The sequence below is a fragment of the Nerophis lumbriciformis genome, linkage group LG18, assembly GCF_033978685.3.
Source record: "Nerophis lumbriciformis linkage group LG18, RoL_Nlum_v2.1, whole genome shotgun sequence".
Taxonomy (NCBI): Eukaryota; Metazoa; Chordata; class Actinopteri; order Syngnathiformes; family Syngnathidae; genus Nerophis; species Nerophis lumbriciformis.
Genome location: NC_084565.2, coordinates 13381384 through 13399101, shown reverse-complemented (window position 1 = coordinate 13399101; position 17718 = coordinate 13381384). Strand labels below are relative to the sequence as shown.

The 17718-nt window shown below is 38.1% G+C and overlaps 1 protein-coding gene across 1 annotated transcript in view; it reads right to left on the bottom strand.

The window, feature by feature from the left end:
- Positions 1 to 17718, bottom strand: part of appl1 (adaptor protein, phosphotyrosine interaction, PH domain and leucine zipper containing 1) — a 42674-nt gene that overhangs the window by 13065 nt on the left and 11891 nt on the right. Inside the window, exons 9-14 of the mRNA XM_061977691.2 lie at positions 14287 to 14369; positions 13913 to 14074; positions 5470 to 5658; positions 5347 to 5389; positions 5223 to 5279; positions 5059 to 5150 (exon numbers count right to left, since the gene is read on the bottom strand). Of these exons, the coding sequence (XP_061833675.1) occupies positions 5059 to 5150; positions 5223 to 5279; positions 5347 to 5389; positions 5470 to 5658; positions 13913 to 14074; positions 14287 to 14369 (626 nt within the window). The remainder of the gene's footprint in view (positions 1 to 5058; positions 5151 to 5222; positions 5280 to 5346; positions 5390 to 5469; positions 5659 to 13912; positions 14075 to 14286; positions 14370 to 17718) is intronic.

Here is a 17718-nt window from a genome sequence, read left to right as displayed (position 1 = left end):
AGCGGCGCCGTGATCACTTCCTATGTGCCTATGTTGACATCATCGTCTGGTTTCCTCGCTTCCTTGCTCCCTATAAGTTGATTGTAGATCATAAATCATGCCTTTCCTCTAGATCAGGGGTGCTCACACTTTTTCTGCAGGCGAGCTACTTTTCAATTGATCAAGTCGTGGGGATCTACCTCATTCATATATATAATTTATATTTACTTATTTATGAAATATATGTTTTTGTTAATAAGTTAAAGGTGTTTAATGATAATGCAAGCATGTTTAACACATATAGTTAATATTGTTAATAAATTAAAGGTGTTTAATGATAATGCAATCATGTTTAACACATAGTTAATATTGTTAATAAATTAAAGGTGTTTAATGATAATACAAGAATGTTTAATACATATAGTTAATATATTAAAGGTGTTTAATGATAATACAAGTATGTTTAATACATATAATTAATATTGTTAACAAGCTAAAGGTGTTTAAAGATAATGCAAGCATGTTTAACACATAGTTAATATTGTTAATAAATTAAAGGTGTTTAATGATAATACAAGAATGTTTAATACATATAATTAATATTGTTAACAAGCTAAAGGTGTTTAAAGATAATGCAAGCATGTTTAATACATATAGTTAATATTGTTAACAAGTTAAAGGTGTTTAATGAAAATACAAGCATGTTTAATACATATAGTTAATATTATTAATAAGTTAAAGGTGTTTAAAGATAATACAAGCATGTTTAACACATATAGTTAATATTGTTAACACATTAAAGGTGTTTAATGACAATACAAGCATGTTTAACACATATAGTTAATATTGTTAACAAGTTAAGGTGTTTAAAGATAATACAGGCATGTTTAACACATATAGATTCCTTTCTTTCATGAAGACAAGAATATAAGTTGGTGTATTACCTGATTCTGATGACTTGCATTGATTGGAATCAGACAGTGGTGCTAAAAACGTCCGCATTTTCGAATGGAGAAGAAAAAAGTCCTCCTTTCTGTCCAATACCACATGAAAGTGGTTGGTTTTTGGCATCTTATTTGTCCAGCTTCCGTACTCCTTTGTATACACTTTACAAGAAATACATTGTCTGCAAACTCCGTAGCTTTCTAGCTTGTGCACGCCAGCTTTCTGAGACTCTTGTTTTGTTAGTGCAACTGTGCAGTCGGTCTTTGGAGTTTTGACAACAGGTACGGCGCCAGAGTCTGTTGAAATAAAGTGTTTCTCGCCTTCCAGTCGGTAATTTTAATGAGCTGGCAGCAGCCAGCGTCATCTCAGAAGACCCTCGGGTGCCGTGAATGTCAATCAAGTGACGAAAGTGACGTCATAGTGAAGATTTATGATCGCTCATTTTTAGGACTATTTTTTTAATGCCTGGCTGGTGATCGACTGACACACCCTCCGAGATCGACCGGTAGCTCGCGATCGACGTTATGAGCACCCCTGCTCTAGACAGAAGAAGGCTGAGGACGTATTCTGACAAGTTGGTACACTTTGACAGACAATTTAGACCTGGAATTGGCAAGAACGACACAAAAAAAGACTCCTTTGCGAGGATTATGAGTCATTCTTCACCTAATACATAAACATCCTACAGTGACAGCAGACATTGTACTGTAAGTGATGTTTTATTATGTTTGTTGGCTCTTAAAGCCTGCAGTGAGTAATAATCAGTGATGCTGTTTTTTAAAAAAAAAGCGAACGACATGATGCGTTTTTGAAATTAATGCGCCGCATATGCTTAAAATTATCAAAATATATAAATATTAAATGTTATTATAAATGTGCCCGTTACTACATTACATATGCACTTACAGCATGTTTATAAAACCTTAATGGAGGTGTTTATTTGTTTTTTAAAGGGCTTTATAGGCAGATTCAAGCATCTGCCATAGGCTCCATTGTAAGCAGACTTTTGATCGCATTTATTTTAATATTTAAAATACATTTCAAACATACATTACAAAAAAATACATCCATCGTCATGTCTTTCATAATGATTGTGAAAGATATGCAAAATCAAAAAAAAATTGCAGTTCCCCTTTAAGATAGTGTTTTAAATGGGTTGTACTTGTATAGCGCTTTTCTACCTTCAAGGTACTCAAAGCGCTTTGACACTACTTCCACATTTACCCATTCACACACACATTCACACACTGATGGAGGGAGCTGCCATGCAAGGCGCTAACCAGCACCCATCAGGAGCAAGGGTGAAGTGTCTTGCTCAGGACACAACGGACATGACGAGGTTGGTACTAGGTGGGGATTGAACCAGGGACCCTCGGGTCGCGCACGGCCATTCTTCCACTGGACGACCCCGGTTTTCTCACCGGGGTTTTCCATGCTCAGCCACAAAATGTTTTCACGCGATTTATTCGTGCGTGGTAGAGAAACGGGGGGCTTAGGGTGGGAGGGTTGACTGTTTTAACCTGAGATTATGTAATGATGCGAGAGGCACTGGTTTTTAAATGTAAAGCACTACATTTTAGTTATACAGTCGTGGTCAAAAGTGTACATACACTTGTAAAGAACATAATGTCATGGCTGTCTTGAATTTACAATCATTTCTACAACTTTTATTTTTTTGTGATAGAGTGATTGGAGCACATACTTGTTGGTCACAAAAAACATTCATGAAGTTTGCTTCTTTTATGAATTTATTATGGGTCTACTGAAAATGTGAGCAAATGTGCTGGGTCAAAAGTATACATACAACAATGTTAATATTTGCTTTGCTTTTAATTCATTTATTTTGTTTTGTTTGTAACTGTTTTTTAATCTTCATTATTTACTTCAAGTTATTACAGTATGTCTCTATATACATATTTATTTATTTTATTAATTAATTTTGGCCAAAGGGGGCGCATTTCCATTTCTTACCCACACTTGTTATTTCATATGTTGACCAGAGGGGGAGCACTTTTAAAAGCGACACATAGTCAATTTGAAAAATCCCTCCTTTTTGGGACCACCCTCATTTTGATAGATGTCACCAGCAGGGGTGCAAATGAGACATTGTCTATTAGATGCAATGTTATTGGGACCATGATTTATGTCATCACTTGTACATACAGCAATGTTAATATTTGCTTACATGTCCTTTGGCAAGTTTACCTGCAATAAGGCGCTTTTGGTAGCCATCCACAAGCATCTGCTTGAATTTTTGACCACTCCTCTTGACAAAATTGGTGCAGTTCAGCTAAATGTGTTGGTTTTCTGACATGGACTTGTTTCTTCAGCATTGTCCACACGTTTAAGTCAGGACTTTGGGAAGGCCATTCTAAAACCTTAATTGTAGCCTGATTTAGCCATTCCTTTACCACTTTTGATGTGTGTTTGGGGTCATTGTCCTGTTAGAACACCCAACTGCGTCCAAGACCCAACCTCCAGGCTGATGATTTTAGTTTGTCCTGAAGAATTTGGAGGTAATGCTCCTTTTTCATTGTCCCATTTACTCTCTGTAAAGCACTAATTATTGGCAGCAAAACAGGCCCGGAGCATACTACTACCACCACCATGCTAGACGGTAGGAATGGTGTTCCTGGGATTAAAGGCCTTTGGTGGTGGTAGTATTATACTCTGGGCCTGTTTTGCTGCCAATGGAACTGGTGCTTTAAATGGGACAATGAAAAAGGAGGATTACCTCCAAATTCTTCAGGACAAGCTAAAATCATCAGCCCGGAGGTTGGGTATTGGGTGCAGTTGGGTGTTCCAACAGGACAATGACCCCAAACACACGTCAAAAGTGGTGAAGGAATGGCTAAATCAGGCTAGAATTAAGGTTTTAGAATGGCCTACGCGTGGACAATGCTGAAGAAACAAGTCCATGTCAGAAAACCAACAAATTTACTGTTTTTTTCGGACTACAAGTCGACATTTTTTTCATAGTTTGGAGCGGCTTATGTGTGAAATTATTAACACATTACCGTAAAATATCAAATAATATTATTTATCTCATTCGCGTGAGCGACGAAGCAAATGGCAGACATCGTCACTCACACGCCAACCAATAAGAATTCGGCGGGGGCGGGTCATGGCAGAAGTGCATTGTGGGTCTTGGAATGCTAACTGCTATATGCTATACGCTACTGCCAGAGCTATTAAAAAGATAACATCAACATTGGCGGTAACTTATAAAAACTGAGAAGGACTGAACTAAAATGGCACCGAAAAGGAAATCATATACTGCAGATTACAAGCTGGACGTAGTGAAATATGAACCAGAAAACAGCGATCGAGCAGCAGAAAGAAAGGACGCTCGCGGCGCATACCAGGAGCGACACCGAGGAGGAAGATTTCCTCGGATTTAGCGATTGGGAGTGACATATTGTTTGGTAAACGTATAGCATGTTCTATATGTTATAGTTATTTGAATGACTCTTACCATAATATGTTACGTTAACATACCAGTTGGTTATTTATACCTCATATAACGTACACTTATTCAGCCTGTTGTTCACTATTCTTGATTTATTTTAAATTGCCTTTCAAATGTCTATTCTTGGTGTTGGCTTTTATCAAATACATTTCCCCCAAAACTGCGACTTATACTCCAGTGCGACGTATATATGTTTTTTTTCTTCTTTATTGTGCATTTTCGGCCGGTGCGACGTATACTCCGGAGCGACTTATAGTCTGAAAAATACGGTAGCTTAACTGCACCAATTTTGTCAGGAGTAGTGGTCAAAAATTCAACAAGAAGCTTGCCAGAAGCTTGTGGATGGCTACCAAAAGCGCCTTATTGCAGTGAAACTTGCCAAGAGACATGTAAGCATTGCTGTATGTATACTTTTGACCCAGCACATTTGCTCACATTTTCAGTAGACCCATAATAAATTCATAAAAGAAGCAAACTTCATGAATGTTTTTTGTGACCAACAAGTATGTGCTCCAATCACTCTATCACATAAAAATAAGAGTTGTAGAAATGATTGGAAACTCAAGACAGCCATGACATTATGTCCTTCACAAGTGTATGTAAACTTTTGACCACGATTGTACGAAAAAGTGCTACATGAATCAAGTTTGATTGATTGATTGAACCTGGCTGGCCGCATGCTTTCGTGTCTCTGCTGGAAGGATGGCGACGGGGTCACCGCCTCAATGGCTGATTGGTTGGCTCTTGCCGCCACTTCCTATCAGTGAAAGACAACATCAGCCAGGACCGGATGTGGAAAAAAACCAACCTTTTTTTGTCCTTCACAAACCTCGGCGTTCTCGCTCAGGTAGATGCGGCGAGAGATATTGTTGATGGTGGCGATCCACTGACAAGTATAGACACGGTGAGGGAACATCCATCAACACAAAAGCGGGTGTCAGTCAACTAATTACCTCCTCGCAGTCCTTTCTGCTCTCCGCCTGCAGTGTCACAACTCTGACAGAACACACATGAATGAGAACATGAAATTCACAATGGTGGCGGCTGAGGCCACATGGAGATGGGAGCGTGCTCACTTTTTGCCATCGAAGGACGTGACCTGGAAGCAGAAGCGGCGGTCGTCACTGTCCACAGCCATGACGGAGGCGTTGTCCAGGTCGGTGACCAGGCCGCCCGCCACTTCGGCCCGTCCCTGATGCATCAGGTTTCCTCCTTGGGTGAAGAAGTACTGTCGTTCCCATGACGTTGACACCAGGCCCGTCTTACTGAGGGGGCAAGCGTGTTTATGAGCATTTACCGCATTTTTCGGAGCTTAAGGCGCACAGAATCATAAGGCGCACTGCCGAAGAATGGGTCTACTTCATACTTGCCAACCTTGAGACCTCCAATCGGGAGGTGGGGGGCGTGGTTGGGGGTGTGGTTAAGATATATATATATATATATATATATATATATATATATATATATATAAGAAATACTTGACTTTCAGTGAATTCTAGCTATTTTTTTATTTTTTATTATTATTATATATATATATATATATATATATATATATATATACAAATAAATAAAAGAAATACTTGAATTTCAGTGTTCATTTATTTACACATATACACCATACTTGCCAACCTTGAGACCTCCGATTTCGGCAGGTGGGGGGTGGGGGTGGCGGGGCGTGAGGGGTGGTTAAGAGGGGAAGAGTATATTTACAGCTAGAATTCACCAAGTCAAGTATTTTATGTATATATATACATATATATATATATATATATATGTCCCGATCCGATATTTGGATCGGATCGGCTGCCGATATTTGCCAAAAATTGCGTATCGGCAAGGCATTGGAAAATGCCGATACAGATCCAGTTAAAAAAAAAACTCCGGTCCGTGTTTTCCAACGCACCAATTTAAATAATACATTCCACTTCTCTGCTGCTCCGTAAGTGCCGTTCCGCATTTTCCAGCACACCTTCAACACATCCACAATTGTCACGCAGTTGCTTTTAGCTGCTGGCATTACACGACAGGCTCTTCTCACTCTTTCCTGTGTCTCCCTCTCACAGACAGACAAGCGCACCTTCTTACACACGTCACATACTGTCACGTCATACGTCACATACGTATACGTCCTCTCTCAGCAGAGAGGTAGCAGCATGGCTAACGTTAGCTGTGATGCTAGCGCAGCCGTGCGAGCAACGCTCTCTCTAAGGTGCTCGCATATCAAACTCTTTTGGCTGTCTTTTTGACACTTACATCCGGCGCCCCCCTCCACACCCTGGATTATAAATAATGTAAATAATTCAATGTGATTATCTTGTGTGATGACTGTATTATGATGATAGTATATATCTGATAGTATATATCTGTATCATGAATCACTTAAACAAGTGTAAAAACTTATTGGGGTGTTACCATTTAGTGGTCAATTGTACGGAATATGTACTTCACTGTGCAACCTACTAATAAAAGTCTCAATCAATCAATCAAAACACATAGAATCATCATACTGCTGTGATTATGTGCGTCAAGTGTTCATTCAAGGCTAAGGCAAAATATCGAGATATATATCGTGTATCGCAATATCGCCTTAAAATATCGCAATATTTAAAAAAGGCCATATCGCCCAGCCCTAGTTCAATGATGCCATTTCTGTTTGTCATGTATAATTTTGTCTATTTTGTGTTTATCCTTGAATAAACAGGTCAGTTTCTTGTAACCAACCATTGTGTATTATTCAAACTCCTCTAATTCAGCTGGCTAGTTGTTATCAAGAGTACTAAAACCCTTTTCAACATGATTCTGACAACTAAGTAGGCTAAATAACTTTAAACTTTAATACATGCTCGGATAGGCCAGTATCGGTCAGTATCGGTATCGGTCAGTATCGGTATCGGATCGGAAATGCAAAAACAATATCGGTATCGGATCGGAAGTGCAAAAACCTGGATCGGGACATCCCTAATATATATATATATATAAGAAATACTTGACTTTCAGTGAATTCTAGCTATATACATATATATATATATATATATATATATATATATATATATATATATATATATATATATATATACATATATATATATATATATATATACATATACCGGTATATATATATATGAGGAATACTTGAATTTCAGTGTTCATTTATTTACACATATACACACACATAACACTCATCTACTCATTGTTGAGTTAAGGGTTGAATTGTCCATCCTTGTTCTATTCTCTGTCACTATTTTTCGAACTGATGATGCATTGCTGTGTGGCACGCACAAAAGTGCCTTCATCAAATGCACTAGATGGCAGTATTGCATACCTGCCAACTTTTGAAATCAGAAAAACCTAGTAGCCAGGGTCCAGGGGCCGCAGGCCCCGGTAGGTCCAGGACAAAGTCCTGGTGGGGGGTTCAGGGGGGGTTTGCCCCCGACGCAAAATGATTATTAGCATTCAGACAGGTTAAAATGTTGCTAAAACCATCACTTTTCTATCAGTCACAGTGACTTTTCAAAACAAAAATATTACAGCAAAAATCATATGGGTTGATTGACATTTTTATTCTGTAAGCTAACTTCAATAGCTTGAAATTATTTTGAGAAAATAAAAAAGCATACCATTGAAACAAATGTCTGTGACGTTACAATAAATGAGTATAAATTTTAACATCTAAGATATTAAAAAAAGAAATTTGTTTTCCTCTCATGATAAATTAAATATTTATACCATTCAATCAATGCCTTATGCTTTTTCAATATTATGTGATTATTTCTTTGATAACCACAATATCATACCTTGACATCTTTAAAAGAAATTCAGTGAAAATATGCAGTTCACCATGCAAATGTGTTTTGGTAAATAAAGTTATGATTGTAAATGTATTCAAAATCTTTTGACATTAACTTTATATGTTGAAACTTTCAACAACTTGAAAGAATAATATTTTTGAGAGTATTTGGCTCAAATTACACAATATAAATAAGACATGTCATTATTGATATTGCAGACATTATTGTAACAAGAAACTTCAGGTCGAAATTTTGGTTTATGAAAGAAATATAAATAAATATAAATATAAAACTTCATGACGACATTTTTCAAATTAATAAAGAGTAATAGAATAGTATGATAGTTATATGTTACTTGTTTTGAACATGTTATCGTTATCACAAATAAAAAGATATACTGTACACAGAAATTATTTTTGATTTGATTTATTGTTTATGTAATAAAAGATTTACTTAAAATGTTATGTTTTGTAAGTTTTTTTATGCTACGAACTGTACTTACCGGCGATGTAAACCGAAGGAGACATTTCCGTAATGAAAGCTGCAACACCCTTTTTAGATCCCATCATCACTGCAGCATTATCGGCAGCAAAGCAAACCAAATTCTGCTATTTCTTCCGCGAGTATTTTGTAAATGTTTTCGCCTGTGGAAGCCGTATTGCATTCCCTCAAAGACAGAAGTACTGACAATACTTTTCCAATGTGCAACGGCATTAGACTTGTGTTTTTTTGTCCCAACGTGGTCTTTTACATCGCTAATTCCTCCGTGTCCGATCGAAAAATGTTGTCTGCACAAGGTGCAATTCGCGTAGTTTTCACCCTTTTTGGAACGGATAATTATTCCCGGATAGGCTTTTGAATATTCTTCACGGAATGACTGCAGTTTTCTTTTCGGTTTAAGACTCGTTTGCGATTTTTCTCCGGCTGATTCCATGATCGTTCGCTCGTTTGGAAACAATGACAACTGGTGCCTCGTGCTTGGCAGCGGTGCTATAAATAGCCTCGCGCATGGCATTCGGAATGGCTCGATAGGAAGTTACGGGAAGCAGTGTCGATTGTCATTGTTGTTACGCGATTTCGTGAATAAAACTTACATTTTTTTTTTTTTTTTTTAATGAATGGAAAACCGTATTTTTTAATCACTGCAACCAAGGTTGATGAAAACCGTACTAATTACGGGAAAACCGGAGTAGTTGGCAGGTATGGTATTGTCCTGTTTAAGAGTGTCACAACATTGCTGTTTACGGCAGACGAACTGCTTTACGGTAGAGGAAAACACGTCACTCAGGTCCGCATGGAGCTGGAGGGGGCGTGGCCTCCAGCTCCGCCTGAATTTCGGGAGATTTTCGGGAGAAAATTTGTCCCGGGAGGTTGTCGGGAGAGGAGCTGAATTTCGGGAGTCTCCCGGAAAATCCGGGAGGGTTGGCAAGTATGGTCTACTTTCACCAGATTATTAAGCAGATTAAAGGGTTCATATCATGATTTTTTTTACTACTTTTACAAGACTTCCTTGTGGTCTACATAGCACACTGCAAAAACTGAAATCTAAGTAAGATTAAATATCTAAAATAAAGGTGATATTCGCTTATTTTCTGTCTGATAAGATAATTCTTCTCACTAAGCAGATTTTATGTTAGAGTGTTTTACTTGTTTTAAGGGTTTTGGTCCTAAATGATCTCAGTAAGATATTACAGCTTGTTGCTGAGATTTGATGACCTATATTGAGTAAAACATGCTTGAAACTATTTTTGTCCAAATGTCGAAAACACACCAAGCAATGGTGCACAGAAAGGCGGGGAAGAAGAGGGGAACAGGTGGCCAAAATGATCAAAAGTCCCAATTGTGTCCAAAATACCTCCCCGGGTTCCAGTCCCACGAGTCCCGCCGCCGGCCGCACAAGTCCTGGGATGCAAAAAATGTCCAAAACACACCCAGCAAAGTCCCACGGAAAGTGGGAGAGAAAAGTGACAAAAGTCGGCAAAAGTCCCCAAAAATGTTTAAAATACCTACCAAGGTTCGAGTCCCACAAGTCCCGCCGCCGGCCGCGCAAGTCCCAGTATTGCCCAAAATAACCATAACACACCGTCCAACGGGGAGGTGGGATAAAAGTTGGAAAAGTCACGGCGGGACTTGTGGGACTCGAACCTGGGTAGGTATTTTGAACATTTTTGGGACTTTTGCCGACTTTTATCCCCCCTCCCCGTGGGACTCGGATGGGTGTGTTATGGACATTTTGGGCATCCCGGGACTTGCGCGGCCATACATAAGATTTTATGTTCGAGTGTTTTACTTGTTTTAAGTGTTTTGGTCCTAAATGATCCCAGTAAGATATTACAGCTTGTTGCTGAGATCTGATTACCTATATTGAGTAAAACATGCTTGAAACTAGAATATCAAGTGTTGCAAAACTGTGTCATTAACACTCACAAGTATAAAACTACTTTTTTAAAGTAATCATTTCTTATTGCCCCAAGTGGAGGAGTTCAAGTACCTCGGAGTCTTGTTCACGAGTGAGGGAAAAGTGGATCGTGAGATCGACAGGCGGATCGGTGCGGCGTCTTCAGTAATGCGGACGCTGTATCGATCCGTTGTGGTGAAGAAGGAGCTGAGCCGGAAGGCAAAGCTCTCGATTTACCGGTCGATCTACGTTCCCATCCTCACCTATGGTCATGAGCTTTGGGTTATGACCGAAAGGACAAGATCACGGGTACAAGCGGCCAAAATGAGTTTCCTCCGCCGGGTGGCGGGGCTCTCCCTTAGAGATAGGGTGAGAAGCTCTGTCATCCGGGGGGAGCTCAAAGTAAAGCCGCTGCTCCTCCACATCGAGAGGAGCCAGATGAGGTGGTTCAGACATCTGGTCAGGATGCCACCCGAACGCCTCCCTAGGGAGGTGTTTCGGGCACGTCCGACCGGTAGGAGGCCACGGGGAAGACCCAGGACACGTTGGGAAGACTATGTCTCCCGGCTGGCCTGGGAACGCCTCGGGATACCCCGGGAGGAGCTGGACCAAGTGGCTGGGGAGAGGGAAGTCTGGGCTTCCCTGCTTAGGCTGCTGCCCCCGCGACCCGACCTCGGATAAGCGGAAGAAGATGGATGGATGGATGGCATTTCTTATTTCAAGCATGAAAAAAAAAATCATGATTTTGACACAATTGTGTCTCATAATTAAAACAGATGACAGCCAAATGGACTTTGCGGTTTTATTTTCAATGAAACAATAGAAGATACGTACTCATATAGTAGTACAGTTGGCACAGTACAGCAGAGGTGTGGACTCGAGTCACATGACTTGGACTCGAGTCAGACTCGAGTCATGAATTTGATGACTTTAGACTCGACTTGACAAAATGTAAAAAGACTTGCAACACGACTTAGAATTTAACATCAATGACTTGTGACTTCACTTGGACTTGAGCCTTTTGAATTGACATGACTTGACATGACTTGCTACTTTCCCCAAAACCCAAAGATGAAAAAGTTATTCGGGAGCGCTCCGTATTTTTCATTGTGTACTTGTCTATCAGCGTTGCGTGTGTCAGCTGGTGTGGTCTCAGTACAACAGCCAATCAAATTAGATCTACTTTGTTTTCATCACACAGCATTCATCCAATCAAATTGCAGGACAACCAACGAAGAAGACATGTCCAAGCCACACGCCAGTGAACAAAAAATGATACCTAAAATAATTTTGTTTGGGTATAAAAATTACGAGGTGGTCAACACAAAACGGTTTGCAGTATGCAACACATGCGGTTCGAAAATTACTGATGGAGAGGCAACAACTTCCAACTTCGTCCGGCATTTGAAGTTGCACAAAGAACGGTAAGTTTTGAATGTAAGATAACGTTTATTGGCTAAGTAACGTGACTTTTATTTGCTGTGTAGTTAAATCAGTGAGGCTGTAAACTCACTGCTAACGTTATAACGTTATTGCAAACACGGGAATCTGTTGCAGTTCACTACCTTATTCATACTTTTTGTTCAGTGATTTTTTTTAAGCAGGGTTACGTTAGTCAATATATCACACGTAACGTTAGACGGCGGTCAGGAGCACCGCGTATTTTAGCCACCTAAAAAAAGACAAAAATAGTAAAATAAAGGTCAGTTAAAATGTATACTATATTATGAATATGTGTACCGTTTTAGCTAGCTTTCTGACATACTGTTGGTTGTTTACCTCAGTGGTCCCCAACCACCGGGCCGCGGCCCGGTACTGGTCCGTGGATCGATTGGTATCGGGCCGCACAAGAAATAATTTTTTTCTTTTTTCTTTTTTTAATTAAATCAACATAAAAAACACAAGATACACTCACAAGTAGTGCACCAACCCAAAACAACTCTCTCCCCCCGTTTGTTCTGGGCATTGAACATGAAGACTCTTCCTTCACTGTTCCGAGTGGCCATGAGAGTCTTGGCAGTGCCTGCCTCCAGTGCTCCAGTGGAGTGAGTTTTCAGCCATGGTGGCATCATACTACGCCCCCATCGTGCACAAATGACTGACAGACTCTTGGCTAATTTGGTCTTTTGCAAATGCAATGCAGCATAGGGCCCTGACATATAAAAAGTACAACTTTTTTGTTATGTTCACGTATATGTCATGTTTTTTCAATGTTAACACTTTTGTACAAATAAGTACATTTGCACTTTATTTTTCAATGTGTTTGTTCTGTAAAGGAATGAGTTAATGTTTAAAATGACTGGTTAATAGTGCTATTATAAAGTGCAATGTCAGCACAATTTTCTTTCCTGCAATTTAAAATGCACTTGTTTTAATAAATAAATACAGCGTTTGAAAAGCATACACAATCTGTGTTAATATATTAGTCTGTGGTTAAAAGGACTTGAAAGGACTCGAAACTCAAAATGCAGGACTTAGGACTTGACTTGAGACTTTCCAGTCTTGACTTTGGACTTGACTCGGGGCTTGCCTGTCTTGACTCGGGACTTGACTCGGACTTGAGGGCAAAGACTTGAGACTTACTTGTGACTTGCAAAACAATGACTTGGTCCCACCTCTGCAGTACAGTAAACTGACAGTTAATATTTAAACATTTAACATTTCAAACAATTTTGAACAGAAATAGTTCATTCACATTCAGATCAATTCCTCAAAATTACAATTAAATTTTTTTTTAGCCGGGGGCTGTAAATATATATATATATATATATATATATATATATATATATATTCCTTGCGCACTAATTGACTGAAAGAGCACACACTTGGCGCGATGATGTCATGTTATCGATGGAAAAATGCATTTTTAGACCATATGATTTGCCTGAGCGAGAGTAACAAGCGCTTGCCTTGTTGCCTTTCCATTAAGAACAATAAACTAGTTTTTAGTATAAGTTTGCTGGTTTCAAGAAATGTAATGCCGAGCACATATCATTATGTCATGATAATGGCACTAGTATTTACTTAATTTAAGAATATTTTTCAACATATTGAGAAAAAAGGTCTCTTTTTTTTTTTTTTTACCAAGAAAAGTGCACTTGTTATTAGTGAGAATATACTTATTTTAAGGTATTTTGGGGTTCATTGAGGTTAGCTAATTTTACTTGTTTTGGAAAGTCTTGACAAGCCAAATTTTCTTGTTCTATTGGCAGATAATTTTGCTTAGTTCAAATAAAATACCCCTAATTTTTGTATTTTTTTTCTCTTGTTTTTGAACACTGACTTTTTGCAGTGTACTGCTAACATCAACACATTATAAACAAGTGTTCTTACTTGCGAATGTAGAGGTAGCCCTGCTTCCTGGTGAGGTTTCGACACACGGGGGAGTGGACTGGGTCCGGGTCGCACGGTGCGTATAGGGTGTCACACGAGCTCTCCATCTGCTGGATGGTCTCCTGCATCTGGCTGACCTCCTCCTCCATCTCCCGACGCACACTACACACACACACTTAAGATTATTAGCAGCTCTCACAGGGCTCCAGAAATGCACTTAAAAACGACATTGCATTCTTGAAATAGGCACTCAACCTCTTCACGTGGAATCAGCCTAAAAGAAATGTTAAGACAGTTTGTGCACGGTATTGCCTATTTTCCATCAAATTTGAGTGTTTTGGCAAAGGACCTGCACAGATGGAAGAGCGTCTTACTTTTGGACACTGGTGCCGATGTTGGCCAGGAAGTCCTCCCACTGCTGGGTGAGGTTTTCGGAGCCCAGCTTAAAGAAGCTGATCTGTGAGGTAAAAGGCGAGAAAAAAAGAGGAAAGTCTCCTAAGCAAAAGAAAGAAGCCAAAAGGCAGCATAAGTTCTAGGATATGAGCTAATCCAGGGGTGTCCAAACTTTTTCCATTGAGGGCCACACACTGAAATATCAAAGCACGCGGGAGCCATTTTGATATTTTTCATTTTCAAAACCAATACAATATATAATTTTTTTTAGGGCTCCCCTCAAGTTTGGTGCAGGGGAAAATATTAACAATTTTGTCATTTTACAAAAATGTATTCAAAAAAATCTAAATCTCTAGGTCAACCTTAGGTCTACAGTATCTGTTGATATAAAGTAAAAAATAACTTTATTTATTTATGTTTTATGCCTTTTTTGTCAAAGAAAACACGTTTTTTGGCACAAAATATGCAATAATCTCCCCACCAAAAAATTCATAATGATACATTTGATGTGAAGTAATTGGGGCCTTAAATATGTCAATGATTCATAATAACACTGATTTTAATTAATTATAATTTTTTTGAGCAATGACAGTTTAGAAGAAAAAAATCCCACTAAAATTATTGGGGATCCAAAAGGGACCCCCTCATATAAGTGTTAAAGATAGGTCATACTTTTGTTTTTTATTACTTTCAACACTTAAGTCTCTAGATCAACTTCAGATGTACCCGTCAACCATACGTTTTTATTATCATTTTTAATTACCTTTTTGTCAAAAAAACCCAAAAAATAAACATTTTTATATGGAAAACACACAAAATATGCAATATTTTTCCACAAAAATATTCCAAAGCGGATTATTTCATGTAAAGTAATTGGAGCCTTGAATAGGTCAATAATTCATAACATTAATTCTGATTAATTATTACTTTTTGAGCAATGACAGTTTTAAAGAAAAAAAAGCCTACATGGCAGCTTTGTATAGTCACGTTATTTTTTAATATTTTTAATTTAATAGTATTTTTAGAATGTGTCGCAGGCTGTTAAAGCTAAACGTCATCAAATACACAAGTAAAGCATGACAAAATAGTGTGATTCTTGTCCAAAAGTGTAGTGATGGGAGTTAGAACATCACTCCATTTCACTCTACTGTGTTCTACATACACACAGAAGTAGTAACTTTTCAGTTTAAATGTTTTGATATTTTTCATTTTCAAAACCAATACAATATATCTGCGATGAGGTGGCGACTTGTCCAGGGTGTACCCCGCCTTCCGCCCGATTGTAGCTGAGATAGGCTCCAGCGCCCCCCGCGACCCCAAAGGGAATAAGCGGTAGAAAATGGATGGATGGAATACAATATATAATTTTTTTAGGGCTCCCCTCAAGTTTGGTGCAGGGGAAAATATTAAAAATGTTTGTCATTTTACAAAAATGTATTCAAAAAAATCTAAATCTCTAGGTCAACCTTAGGTCTACAGTATCTGTTGATATAAAGTAAAAAATAACTTTATTTATTTATGTTTTATGCCCTTTTTGTCAAAGAAAACACGTTTTTTGGCACAAAATATGCAATAATCTCCCCACCAAAAAATTCATAATGATATATTTCATGTGAAGTAATTGGAGCCTTAAATAGGTCAATGATTCATAATAACACTGATTTTAATTAATTATAATTTTTTTGAGCAATGACAGTTTAGAAGAAAAAAATCCCACAAAAATTATTGGGGATCCAAAAGGGACCCCCTCATATAAGTGTTAAAGATAGGTCATACTTTTTTTTTTTTTATTACTTTCAACACTTAAGTCTCTAGATCAACTTCAGATGCACCCGTCAATCATACGTTTTTATTATCATTTTTAATTACCTTTTTGTCAAAAAAAAACAAAAAATAAACATTTTTATATGGAAAACACACAAAATATGCAATATTTTTCCACAAAAATATTTCTAAGCGGATTATTTCATGTAAAGTAATTGGAGCCTTGAATAGGTCAATAATTCATAACATTGATTCTGATTAATTATTACTTTTTGAGCAATGACAGTTTTAAAGAAAAAAAAGCCTACATGGCAGCTTTGTGTTACTATAGTCACATTATTTTTTAATATTTTTAATCTAATAGTATCTCTAGAATGTGTCGCAGGCTGTTAAAGCTAAATGTCATCAAATACACAAGTAAAGCATGACAAAATAGTGTGATTCTTGTCCAAAAGTGTAGTGATGGGAGTTAGAACATCACTCCATTTCACTCTACTGTGTTCTACATACACACAGAAGTAGTAACTTTTCAGTTTAAATGTCCCTAGAGCAGTGTTTTTCAACCTTTTTTGAGCCAAAGGCACTTTTTTTGCGTTGAAAAATGCAGAGGCACACCACCAGTAGAAATCAGGAAAAAACAAAACTCAGTTGACAGTAAAAAGTCGTTGTTGCAATTGTTGGATATGACTTTAAACCATAACAAAGCATGCATCAATATAGCTCGTCTCAACATTTCTATTGGTATTTGTATTGCTCCATTTGTCGTGTAATAATGCTCATTATCATTTCTGTATTATTTTTTTATTTTCGCTAACTGCTTATTTGCTATCACTTTTACCATCGTATTTGTACATGTCGTATTTGCTGATGTTGCTCTATTGTTGTTGTTGTTTTTGTCTCTCTGTCTAATCCCCCTCTTGCCCCACAATTTCCCCCTGTCTTCTTTTTTTTCTCTTGCTATGCCCTCCTGCTCCGGCCCGGCTGCACCAAATAATAATATCAACACATTTAATAAAGTCAAATACAAATAAGGCAACAAGAGGAGTATCCTACACTTCTCTTTTGTAAAATAAATCTGAACAGCCGATATGGGCATCTACCATCAACTATATGATTTGCCTGAGAAGCTGGATAGGACAAACAAAGAAATATATATATACATATATAGCTCTTGTCTCAAAGTAGGTGTACTGTCACCACCTGTCACATCACAACTTGACTTATTTTGACTTTTTTGCTGTTTTCCTGTGTTTAATGTTTTAGTTCTTGTCTTGCGCTCCTATTTTGGTGGCTTTTTCTCTTTTTTTGGTATTTTCCTGCAGCAGTTTCATGTCTTCCTTTAAGCGATATTTCCCGCATCTACTTTGTTTTAGCAATCAAGAATATTTCAGTTGTTTTTATCCTTCTTTGTGGGGACATTGTTGATTGTCATGTCATGTTCGGGTGTACATTGTGGACGTCATCTTTGCTCCACAGTAAGTCTTTGCTGTCGTCCAGCAATCGGTTTTTGTTGACTTAGTGCCAGTTCAGTTTTAGTTTTGTTCTGCATAGCCTTCCCTAAGCTTCAATGCCTTTTCTTAGGGGCACTCACCTTTTGTTTATTTTTGGTAAAAGCATTAGACACCTTTTTACCTTCATATTGCCTTCCG